This window comes from Heptranchias perlo, chromosome 5, assembly GCF_035084215.1.
Source record: "Heptranchias perlo isolate sHepPer1 chromosome 5, sHepPer1.hap1, whole genome shotgun sequence".
Lineage (NCBI taxonomy): Eukaryota > Metazoa > Chordata > Chondrichthyes > Hexanchiformes > Hexanchidae > Heptranchias > Heptranchias perlo.
In genome coordinates this window covers 21,037,187-21,049,632 of record NC_090329.1, presented here as the reverse complement: position 1 = coordinate 21,049,632, position 12,446 = coordinate 21,037,187, and the positions used below count along the sequence as shown (strand labels likewise).

At 48.3% G+C, this 12,446-nt stretch overlaps 1 protein-coding gene across 1 annotated transcript in view; it reads right to left on the bottom strand.

Annotated features, from left to right (window-relative positions):
* Positions 1-12,446, bottom strand: part of col21a1 (collagen, type XXI, alpha 1) — a 315,698-nt gene that overhangs the window by 74,782 nt on the left and 228,470 nt on the right. The window contains exon 20 of the mRNA XM_067985251.1: positions 678-731. Coding sequence (XP_067841352.1) covers positions 678-731 — 54 coding nt within the window. The remainder of the gene's footprint in view (positions 1-677; positions 732-12,446) is intronic.

Sequence of the window (12,446 nt, the reverse complement as noted above, 5' to 3'; positions counted from 1 at the left end):
ATGCTACTGGCAGGAACTTACATACAACACCCAGCTTATGAGAAAATCACTGAGGCCTGCTATTTTCCAGTAAGGCACTTGTTTCAACCGAGACTCCACTGATGGCAAGTGGTCTCAGAAAACTTTTCCCAAATGATCTAAGCGCCCCCCTTTCCCCCCCCACCCCCACCATATACAAAAAATGAGACTTTCACACACACACACACACACAAAAATCAATATCTCATACATTAAAAAGTCCAGCGTCTTTCCCGCTCCCTCCTGTTCTGAAGTTGAAAAAATGGAGATTAGTATCTTTGGACGCCCACCAGGGATGGATCAGGGTTTATTACCCTTTTCATATCAGATAATCTTGAATTTCTATTTTCCAGATTCAAATCTAAAATACTTCAAAAACTACAAACTAACACATACATTGACAAAAAATCCCTAAGAAAGATTCCTATTTATTGCTAGCTCTTATGGAAAATCCCCATAAATGTAAGGTTTTGCTGAGCCATTTGTTCTTTTGCATTAGACCTGCTATGAAGTCAAAAGAATTACAGATGAAAATAGAAAATAAATTGAAATAAATCCGGTGTAATAATGAACACTATTGCAGGTGTTACTAGCATCTCATCGACAGCTTCTCATTAATTAACATGGATTTGCATTTAAAGTATCTTTACATACAATACCTTGGATCCTGGTAGTCCTCGTGAACCAGATACACCTGGCAGTCCCATTTCACCCTAGTGCAAAAGAAAAAAAACTGACACACCTATTATTGAAATGAGAAACAAATGTTACATTAATGGCCTTGGAATTATGCTCTGCAAAGATTAGTGAGGAATGCTGAATGCATTTACATTAAATTTATTTGACCATTATTTTAATGGCAGCATTAATCCATTATTTTAATCATGCATTCCTTCCTAATCTTTGCACAGTATAATTTCAAGGATGAGCTAAGTAATATATTAAAAATGGTATATCTGTGTGCACTTCCTGCTTACAAAATGTGACTTCCTCTTGTCACGTTTTTCTCCGTCCTCTGTGTCAACACTTTTTCCATTATAAATTCTTCTGTCCACATTTTTAATTGTAAACAATTTTACAACACCAAGTTATAGTCCAGCAATTTTATTTTAAATTCACAAGCTTTCGGAGGCTTCCTCCTTCCTCAGGTAAATGTTCAGGAGCTCCTCGAAGCCTACGCATTTATACATATAGAACAATATATGGTGTTTACAGACTGCCCCTGCAACTGCCCGTTGCCAAGGCAATCACCGTGTTCAGACAGAGAGGTGTCACCTGCAGAACCCCCGAATACACATTCAACAAAAAAACAAACAGGAAAAAAAAGAGAGGCAGAAACATCCGGAAGGCAGAGAAAGCCAGCAAATGACCCATTATATTAAAAACAGATAACATTTGTTCGCTGGTGGGGTAACGTGTAGCGTGACATGAACCCAAGATCCCGGTTGAGGCCGTCCTCATGGGTGCGGAACTTGGCTATCAATTTCTGCTCGACGATTTTGCGTTGTCGTGTGTCTCGAAGGCCGCCTTGGAGTACGCTTACCCGAAGGTCGGTGGATGAATGTCCATGACTGCTGAAGTGTTCCCCGACTGGGAGGGAACCCTCCTGTTTGGCGATTGTTGCGCGGTGTCCGTTCATCCGTTGTCGCAGCGTCTGCATGGTCATTCTGTAAACACCATATATTGTTCTATATGTATAAATGCGTAGGCTTCGAGGAGCTCCTGAACATTTACCTGAGGAAGGAGGAAGCCTCCGAAAGCTTGTGAATTTAAAATAAAATTGCTGGACTATAACTTGGTGTTGTAAAATTGTTTACAATTGTCAACCCCAGTCCATCACCGGCATCTCCACATCACATTTTTAATGGAAACTGACTATGTAAACTGGTTATGCTGTAATTACACCCTCTTGCCACCGGTGCTGCTGCAGCACTTCAGTTTTGCAACTCCCAGCTCAGACTGAACTGCAGAGAAACACTAATATTCTGCCTCCCAAATTGCCCTAAATGTTACCATTTAATTACAAATAAGAATATCAAATTAATTTAATATACAAATAAGGACAACATTTATGACTGAATTATGTCTGTGAGCTCTGGTTCAATTATTCTCTGCCCTCTAAAGCTGCTTCACCAAAAGACTTCACTTGGTCTTAGCTCCCCAAGTGCAACAGCCTGGGTGACTGAAGAGCATATCTAATTCGTCTGTTCACTTATTTATTCATCTATCTAAACAACCCTTAATCTGTAATCCTCAATGCAATTTTCCAAAAAGCAGTCATGTAACAAAGACTTTCCAAAGGACCAGACTATCTACTTTTGTAACATTTAAAGAAATATATTTGTATATTCATTTTAAGCAGAAAATATTTTATAATCTGCATAACCAAGTTAATCTATTGGTCATAAACCATGTGGTGGTGGTAATGTTAAAGAACAATAACTTTATTAATAGGCAGTCCAAAAGTGAGACTGGAATACGTTACTTTATCTTGTAAGTGTAGCTCTCTACCTATTACAGTACAATTTACTTCATATAGTATCATACGTTCTTATACTTTATTTTATAACTTAACATAGTTCAGTACCCTCTGGTCCCTTAGTTCTAGTCTTCGACTAACCCAGTTGGTACTTGCAGGCTCAAGTACATACATGGTTATTACCACCAAAGGATGCAGTGATTGGGTTTGATTGCCAGCATCTCTCTTGAACAAAGGTGCGTCTGGCAGGGTTGTTCAGACTGGCTTCCTCTATCTTACTGTGGTTCTTTCTGTGCTTCACCCATGCAGGACTAAAGCTGAAGTCAAGGTTCACACTCAGTGGGGCTGATTTTTATTCACCAGTGAAAAATGACTCGCAAGCCTAAGTTTCAGGCCCAAAGTATTTTAACTCTGGGCCTCATCTACATGCCGCTGGTGAGCTGCTTGCCTAAAATGGGTGGAATACAGCAGCTGGTTGGTGGGCATGAGAGGATGTTTGGGCAGTCAGAGGATCGGCACTAAAGAAAGGGTTGTTGGCAAGCTGGTAAGTCGCGGGGAAGGGGTTTTGGGAGGGTCTTGCGGGAGAGAAGGGGGGTTGTGGGCCAGAAGAGGCGACCACTGTCATTGTGGGGCCCAGAGGAGGACTCCTGTTCTGCCTGCCCTATAAAGGAAAGTTTTACACTTACCTTAGAAGGCCTTATCTGCCTGCAGGACGCTGCAGGTTAAAATTCGTTGTGGCGCGAAAGGATCAAGTTGTGAGCGGGTAAGTAACCTGCTTGTTTCTAACTGCTACTGGTTTCTGACAGGTGGGTAAGGTTAAAATTGACCCCAGTGACTTCCAGTTCCACCTTCAAGTTTTGCACTCGGGCTTTGCTGAAATGATAACAGCTGTCAGTCCTGGGAAGTCAGTAATTCTGTGTCCTGGCCGAGATTCTTTGCTCCTGTTGATGCAGCTCTGAATCTCCTGATGCAGGCCCTAGGCAGAGTCACTGGCCTAGAAATTTAATGGCGCCGCACAAATTTGGTGGCTATGCATTCAACATGGCAGCAGGGTAAGCACGCTCATTATGCACTGAAAGTGCGCCATCAGCCATATTGGTGAAGGCAGAAAAAATGTTGTCCTGGGCCCGTGCCTGAAATAAGCCTTAGGCCCCGGCTGCGTTGAGGAAAACGTGGTCTACATGTGGCCCAACCAGCGGTCCTTAAAGGGGCAACTAGAGCCTGCCACTAGAAAGATAAGTTTTTTAAATAATCTTTTAAACGGAATTGGATAAATATTTGAAAAAGAGAAACATAATAGGGTATGGGGAAAAGGCAGCAAGATGGCACTTTTCAGAGAGTCAGCACAGGCACAACGGGGGTAATTCTTTACAGCATCATTTGAACGGAGAAGAAAGTGACTGACTAAAGTTAACCTGTCATTGATTTCTGTTAACCATATATTATTTCCATGATTGGCCCTTGATTATTTAGATTTTTGACCATTTCTTTGTATTTAAGCATATTCCATGAGCATTGCCATTAAGGTCAACCAGAACTATGTAAAATAAAACATTTTGTCAACACGATCAATGATATTTTATCAAAAATGTCCATAGACACATATGAAAATATCCTTATTTAACTCCAATAACTTATGAGGTGAATTTTTTCCCCAATGATCACGACCAGTGGAAAAATTACAGTCATGGTTCACTGAATAGAAAAATGGATGTTTTGGATGGCCACCAAATCTATACAAATAGAACAATGTGTAAAATAAAGTTCGAGAAGAGGTCACCATTCCAGTTTAAATAAAATTCTACATAACAATATCTAATAAGGCAGGAATATAGCCAAATAGTTTCTGTATACTGGGATACTTTCACGTTGTCACTACAATTTGGTTCCACATGTCATGTGCTATTCACAAACTCATTTAAGGAATTAACTATGAAGAGATGAGTTGTTTTTGCTTAAAGCTAATTTGCTGAGCTCCATTATATTGCATTATGACACAAAGGGGGTGATTTTAGGAGGCAAATGCGGGTGCGTTGGGGGTGGGGGCGCTCCGAAAATCGCACAAATTGCCTTCGGGTTCGGAAACTGGCTTCAACCCGCCAGTTTCCGAGTTTCCCATGGGCCCACCTGTGTGCACACGGGCGACCTGAAAACGGGAGTCCCGCTGGCAATTAAAGCTGGCGGAATGACAGTTAAAGAGCCAAATGTACCTCATTGAGGTACTTAAGGAACTTTACCTGTGACAGATGAAGGGATTAGAAAGATTTTTAACTTACCTGGGCGGCTTGCCCACTGCTTCTGATTCACGCCTGGTGAAACCAAGCGTGAAGGGCTGGATCAACAAACAAGAAACTAAATAAATTAAATAAAAAAACCACGCAGTGAAGTGAAAACACTAAATGCGCCTACCTTTGAAACCTGCTCCGATGTCCCCCGTTCTGATGTCCCCCTCTTCACCCTCCCGATCTTCCCCTCTCCCCCCCGATCTTCCCCTCTTCCCCCTCTGTCTTCCAGTCCAGCGCCGGATCTTCCATTCTCCCCCCCCCCCAGTCTTCCGTTCCAGCGCTGGATGACGTCTGGCTGTCTCTCTTTCTTGACCTCCCCCCTTGCGTTGCAGCACCCGATGGCAGCCAGCCTGTCAATCAGGCTAGCTGCCGGGTGCGAAACCTGGAGAGGACATTAACCACTATCAATCAAGGGGTATACTATCTTCCGTTCACAAATGTTAACAAAAAAGTAGACATGAGAAACCATTTTATACTCATCTTTTTTTTGCTAAGATTAGCAAACAGAAGTATATTTTTGTGCGCTTCTCCTGCATTTCTTGATAATCCTGGTGGATACGAAGGTGGATATCTTACTTTAGAAGATAAGATTTGTATTTTTTTGGCCTCAAAATTAATTGAATGGTTATTTATTAAACTTTACTGTTGAAATAGTAATTTTGCGACAATTAATATGGAATTGCTCCATGATTAAGAGAGTAAAGTAGATTTTCATAAACGGTGAATAGCAAAAAGAAATAAGGATAACTCCTTTGGATATTTGGCCACTTTTCAATTTAAGTAATTACTGTTTCAAACATAGGGGGCTCGAATTTAGCAGGCCTGCGGGTTCCCAGCGGGTGGTCCTCCGGGAGCGTCGAAAACGCGGACGGGTAATTGTGTGCGTCCCCCACGCGATCGCGGGATAATTGGACCCATTAAGGCCTGCTTCCGGGTTCTGCGCTCCCCAGCTGCGTGCCGGCCGGCTGCGCATGCGCAGTACCGTCGACGCGATGTAGGAGCTCCAGTTAAAGGGGCAGTCTCCCAAAGCCCCTCCTGCTGCAAGCAAGAGGTCTGGGAGAATGGCTCAACCAAGGGGAAAGGCTGCGCCCCGTTTTTCAGATCTGGCACTGCAGCTGATGCTGGAGGGCGTGAGGAGGAGGAGGGAAACACTCTTCCCTGAGGATGGGCGCAAGTTCCCTGCCGCCGCAACCAGGAAGGCATGGGCAGAGGTGGCGGCGGAGGTGAGCAGCAGGGGCAACACCCCAAGGACTTGGGAGCAGTGCCGCAAGCGCTTCAATGACCTGACTAGGTCTGGCAAGGTGAGTACACCAACGCACCCTCCCACATCCCGTCCCCACCATCACGCCAAGCAGATCACAACCCCCTCCTGCACAGCCACCACTGCGCTCCATCAGCAATCCTCACAGCCACTCATTCACCATCCTCGCCGTGCACGCAAGTACCCACCGTCCCTGACCCCACCCGAACACTACCACACACCCCAATCCCCATGCAATGGGATGGGCACGTGGCCCACACTTCCTCCCATCCGTTCCGTGCCACGCTCAACCCAACCACACCGATGCTCGATGCGTCTCACGATGCAAGACGCACCCACTCACACATCTGTGTTTTGCCTTCACAGGAGAAGAGGAGCAAGAACAACCGCGAAAGGGCACGCACCGGAGGTGGGCCGCCGCAAGTGGTGGAGCTCACCGACGCAGAGGTGGAGGCGCTCGACCTCGCCCGCACGCGACATTGCCTGTCGGTGGCCGATGGCGAGTGTGTCGCTGCCGAAACGGCCGGTAAGGGAAAGCTGACACTCAACACCCATGATCGCGAGTGACCGTATCATCACCTGCCATCAGGCGCACTGTCAAGTTGGTCCACATGCCTCAAAGTGCCCTCTGTTCTCTTGCAGGTGCGTCTTTGGATCAAGCGAGCATGGAGGGCGATTCCTCAGAGGACATGGCGGTCTCTGAGGGTGCATCGTCACATCAGAGCCAACCATCCACCAGCGCAGAGACACGCACCTCGGTGGGTCCCCCTCGCCAACTAGTTGGGGTAGCACTTGGTGAGTCACTGCGCACGAGTGAGCATGAGCAGACCCTGGTGGCAGGGGCAGCCGCGGAGGGTCCGCGACGAAGGGAGCACTCATCTCCAGGCTCTGCTCAGCCGGACCCAGATGCTGAACCCAGGGGGCCACCAGAGAAAAGGAGAGTCGTCGAGGGCCACCAGCTAATTGCTGAGGTGCTGGCAGAGGTGCCGCGCGCATTGTCCACAATAGCGCAGGCGATGGAGGAGTCCACCTCCTGCATGTGGGCATTGGTGGCGCAGGCACAGGAGGGTACCGGCGACACAGTGTCGCGGGTAGGTGCGGGACTGTCTGCGGTGGAGGACAGGCTGGCCTCCCTCGAGCGTCACGCACAGCTCCACTTCGAGTCCTTGCAGGCCCTCACAACGTCTGTACGGATTCAGGGTGAGCAACATTCCGACGCCACCAACAGGCTGAGGGATACACTAGGGGTGGCCTTGCAAGGCCTCACACATGCCATCCAAACTGCCGTCCAGCAGGGTGGAAGGGGTGATGTGGGCCGAGGCCAAGAGAGGGATGATGGTGACCGGGGACATGGAAGCGGGGACGCCTCTCAAGGCGTCCCCACGTCCCACCCGTCGCCCACCTCTCAACCAGCACCCGCAATGGTGCCTCCTCTCCAGGTGGCCGAGTCTGCCCCTGCCCCGGTGCAGGAGGAGCAGTCTGTGGAGGTGCCCTCACGGGCACCGAAACCCAGGGGCCGTCCGCCAAAAGCATCTACCCGGTCAAGGCAAGAAGACGAGCAACCTGCCACTACCTCTGCTGGAGCCACAGGGGTAGCACCACGTAGGGGTTCCCGGAGAAGAATTCCAAAGGCCTTATAATCACAAAGGGAATACACCAGGGTGTTTATTATTTTGTACTTTGTTTCTTAAATGATGTCACATTCCACATATTAAATAGTCTATTCTCACCACTCCTGCCACCTCTCGTCCATTCTTCCACGGCTTGTGCAGTAGTTGCGTTCCGTGGAGGCCATCATGACGGCGAACACCTGCTGCCACCCATTGGGCACACTGCTGTGGGTGCAGGATTACTGGCAGCACTCTTCAGTGGAGGGGGCTGGTATGGCCGCTCGCATGTGCAGGTGAGGAGATGCGAGCGCCTCGCAGTGTCTGACTCTAGGAGAACCGTTGACGTATGAGTGCGTCCCTGGCCCGGCGACCATCCCGGTGAGTCACGGCTCGGCGCATGGGTCGTCCAACATCCTCGGGCGCGTCCTCCTCCTCCGCCTCCGCCTCCTCCTCCTCCTCGCCTTCCTCAATGTGGGTGGCGGGTGTGGATGGGGCCTCCTCCAGCGGCACCCCTCTCTGTTGGGCCATGTTGTGCAGGGCACAGCAGACAACTATGATTCGTCCCACTCTGAATGGTGTGTATTGGAGCGCTCCCCCAGAACGATCAAGGCACCTGAAGCGCATCTTGAGAAGCCCTATGGTCTGCTCAATTGTAGACCTGGTAGCAGTGTGGCTGTCATTGTACCGACGCTCCGGCTCGGTGATGGGGTTCCTCAGAGGTGTCATGAGCCACGTGTGGAGGGGATACCCCTTGTCGCCGAGGAGCCAGCCGTTGCCGGCGTTGGGTGCCTGCAGGATGGGCGGGACGGCGGACTCCCTGAGGACAAAGGCATCGTGGCAGCTGCCGGGGTATCTGGCGCACACGTGTAGGAATCTCTGGCGGTGGTCACAGATGAGCTGGGCGTTCATGGAGTGATACCCCTTCCTGTTGATGAACAGCCCTGGCTCATGCGGAGGTGCCCGTATTGCGATGTGGGTGCAGTCGATTACACCCTGCACCCGTGGGAAGCCGGCCATGGCATGGATTCCAACCGCCCTCTCCATCTGGCTGCGCTCGTCCATGGCGAAGTTGATGTAGTGGGAGGCCCTGCGGAACAACCCATCGGTGACCTGCCTTATGCACTTGTGTGCAGAGGACTGACAGACCCCGGTGATGTCCCCGGTGGCACCCTGGAAGGAACCGGATGCGAAGAAGTTGAGGGCAGTGGTGACTTTGACGGCGACAGGTAAGAAGATGCTGCTTGGTCCATCAGGGAGCAGCTCGTCGTTAAGGAGGCTGCAGATGTCGGCGACTACCTGGCGATTGACTCTGAGCCTCCGTATGCACTGCTCCTCGGAGAGGTCCATGAAGCTGAGCCTCGCTCTGTACACCCTGTGCGGAGGGTAGTGCCTCCTGCGACGCATCTCTCTCTGCGGTTGCCCTCCCTCCTGCTGTGCAGGTGGGTGTGCCGCAGCACCGTGTTGGGGGGCCCCACCTCTCCGAGGCGGACGGCGTGGACTGCGAGGCTGCTGGGGCTGGTCATCCTGTTCGTCCTCCGACGATGTCAACGCACCACCCATCTGGCAGGTGTTGGTGTGAGGGGTTGTGCAGGGTAGGTGGGTGGGTCCTCGGACTGGGGCTGCGGTTTCGTGTCGGTCTGTCCTCTGGCTTGGCGGGGGTTGGTGGAGGGCAGGGGTTGCCCTATGTGACGCGGTGGCCTCCTGCGTGGGTGAGGGCGCTCCCCCGTGGAGCGCACCTTGGCACCTAGCACAGGCTGCTGGCTGCAACACGCCTGGTTTGAAGGGTCCTGTTTCCCCCAGTGTGGGAAACTGACTGCTTTGACCGTAAAATCCCACACTTCCTCTTTTGACAGCTGCTTCAGCTCATTAACTGACCACAACGAGCAAGTTAAGTGCTCTCAAGTGGAACCCCGCTGGCTTTAATTGCCTGCGGGATTCCCACCAGCGGGGCTTGCGCGCGCAGCCCCGCACGTCAGCGCGGTACCCGGAAGTGGCCGGGATTTCGTCCGAATCCGGTCACGTGATTGGAGATCGGGATTTTCGGGGCCCCCCCGCTGGAAACCCGCAGGTAACCCGACCCTAAAATCGAGCCCAGGATCTTCTGAAAACCTAGCAGAAACCCTATATCGACTTATATTAGACGACAATCATCTCTCAATACGATTTGTTTTGCCAAATTGTGGTTGCACAAAAAATATTCAAAAGGCAAATACATAACAAACATCAATGGCACCTAGTCCCTTTCCAAAGGAAAAGGCAATAATTGTAACATTTTCATAACATTGAAGCGGGAGAAGAACATACAGAAGTGGCTGTATCAAACTCCACGTGTTGGCACAATATTTCTATTGTAGCAAATAATGAACATCCCCTGATATTTATTGCCATTCAGCAAATCCCCTTAAGCACATCAATCCATTAAATTAAGTGTTTAAGCATGAATGTTTCCAAATTCTTTTTTTTACTTTACTGGTTTAGATGTCAGATTTTTGTACTTTATTTATTAGAAATGATTAAAACCAAATAGGAAATAATAGGCTTCAATGTATTTTTCTAATAGTTTCTACATGACACGAAACTTGGAAATATAGTAAACAAATAGGCAGACGCATCTGTGTGCATGCGCAGTTCTGGAATCCGGAAGGGCGGGATGATATTTCAAGAAGCAAATGTACCTCATTGAGGTACTTAAGGTATTTTATTTGTTACATGGTAGGTAGTTACAACGATTTTCAACTTACCTGGGCGGCTTTCCCACGGCTTCTGATTCACGCCTGGTGAAACCAGGCGTGAAGGGCCGGATCAGGCAAAAATAAACTAAATAAATTAAATAAAATAACATTTCACAAAGTTAAAAAATAAATAAACCTGCCTTTCAAACAATCTCACCTGCACCTTCCTGCTCCGATGTCTCACCCCCTGATGTCTCAACCCCGAGTCTCTTCTCCGATGTCTCACCACCCCCCCCGATGTCTCCCCCCACCGACAATGTCCGATGTTCCCCCCCACCGATCTTTGTCCCCACCCCAGCGCCCGTGACTTCTCTCTCTCCCTCTTTCTCCACCCCTCCCTCGGTGTTGCAGCTCCTGTCGGCAGTCAGCCTGTCAATCAGGCTGGCCGCCGGACGCGAAACCCGGAAACAAGATTAATGACTATCAATTACCTCGCGATCGCATGGGGAACAGTAAAATTTTATTATTCGGGTTTGCTGCGCACCCATTGACCACCCCCCCTCCCCCAAGCTGCCATCCCACCGCCATTTGAAAATCGAGCCCATAGTCTTTCGTTCTCAGTAGAGTGGGGGCTCTGTGGTGTGATTGTTCGCAGCTCAGCAGGTAAGTAAGCAAATTCCTCGTCATTAATGTCCCAGTCTCACATTTTAGAACTAAGGATCAACCCTGCCTGGAAAGTCTGATCACGGCGGCTTCAAATGCTCACATCGTGCATCGTATAGGATAGTAACAGACTTCAGGAGGACATAGACAGACTGGTGAAAAGGGCAGAAACGTGGCAGATAAAATTTAATGCAGAGAAGTGTGAATTGATATATTTTGGTAGGAACAATGAGGAGAGGCAATATAAATTAAATGGTACAATTTTAAAGGGAGTGCAGGAACAGAGAGAGACCCGGGGGTATATGTGCACAAATCTTTGAAGCGGGCAGGACAAGTTGAGAAGGCTGTTAAAAAAGCATATGAGATCCTGGGCTTTATTAATAGAGGCATGAGTACAAAAGCAATAAAATTATGCTAAACCTTTATAAAACATTGGTTAGGCCACAGCTGGAGTATTGTGTTCAATTCTGGGCACCACACTTTAGGGAAGATGACATGACCTTAGAGAGGGTGCCAGAAGAGATTTACTAGAATGGTACCAGAAATTAGGGACTTCAGTTATGTAGAGAGACTGCAGAAGCTGGGGTTGTTCTCCTTAGAACAGAGAAGGTTAAGGGGAGATTTGATAGAGGTGTTCAAAACCATGAATGGTTTTGATAGAGTAAATAAGGAGATACTGTTTCCAGTGGTAGAAGGGTTGGTAACCAGAGGACACAGATTTAAGGTGATCGGCAAAAGAGCCAGAGGCGTCATGAGGAAACATTTTTTTACGCAGCGAGTTGTAATGATCTGGAATGCAGTGCCTGAAAGGGTGGTGGAAGCAGATTCAATAATAACTTTCAAAAGGGAATTCAAAAGGGCCTGGAGACCAATCCTTCCAGCTGCCTGAGGAGCTGCAGTAAGAATGAATGACACTGAGGTTGACACCCATCTCGTTTTTTGCCTGCACAGTCTGTTTTTTGAGTAGGCTGTCCATTTTTAAAATTTAATGTAAACTAGGCAGCAGAAGTACAGTTCAGTTTTTTGGCAGTTTTCTTTTTATCTGAACTTGCAACGTACAGAGCAGAATGTCAAAACTGAGTCAATTTGGACTATTCCACTGGCTGCAAAGTCACCAGGCCCTTGAAGGAAGTTCAAGGGTGCAACAATGTTGAATTTAGGTCCCACTATATCTAAATCTGCAGTATGTGAACAAAGAGTTGACAAAGAAGCATGAGCTAGGCAATCCTATAAAGGAGAAGAGAACGAGAGTGTATTGAAGCAAATCTACTGCCTATACCATATGAATTTTGATGCCACGTGAAAGTTAAAACAGTTTGCCGTAACATAATTTCAAGATGTTCTTTCCTAAACTCTGCCCCAGTTCCACCCTTTGTCCAGTTTTGCACTTGGCAAAGAATGGCAATCCCAACTAACACTCTTAACATGTCTTGTCAGGAAACATTTATGCTGTGGTGA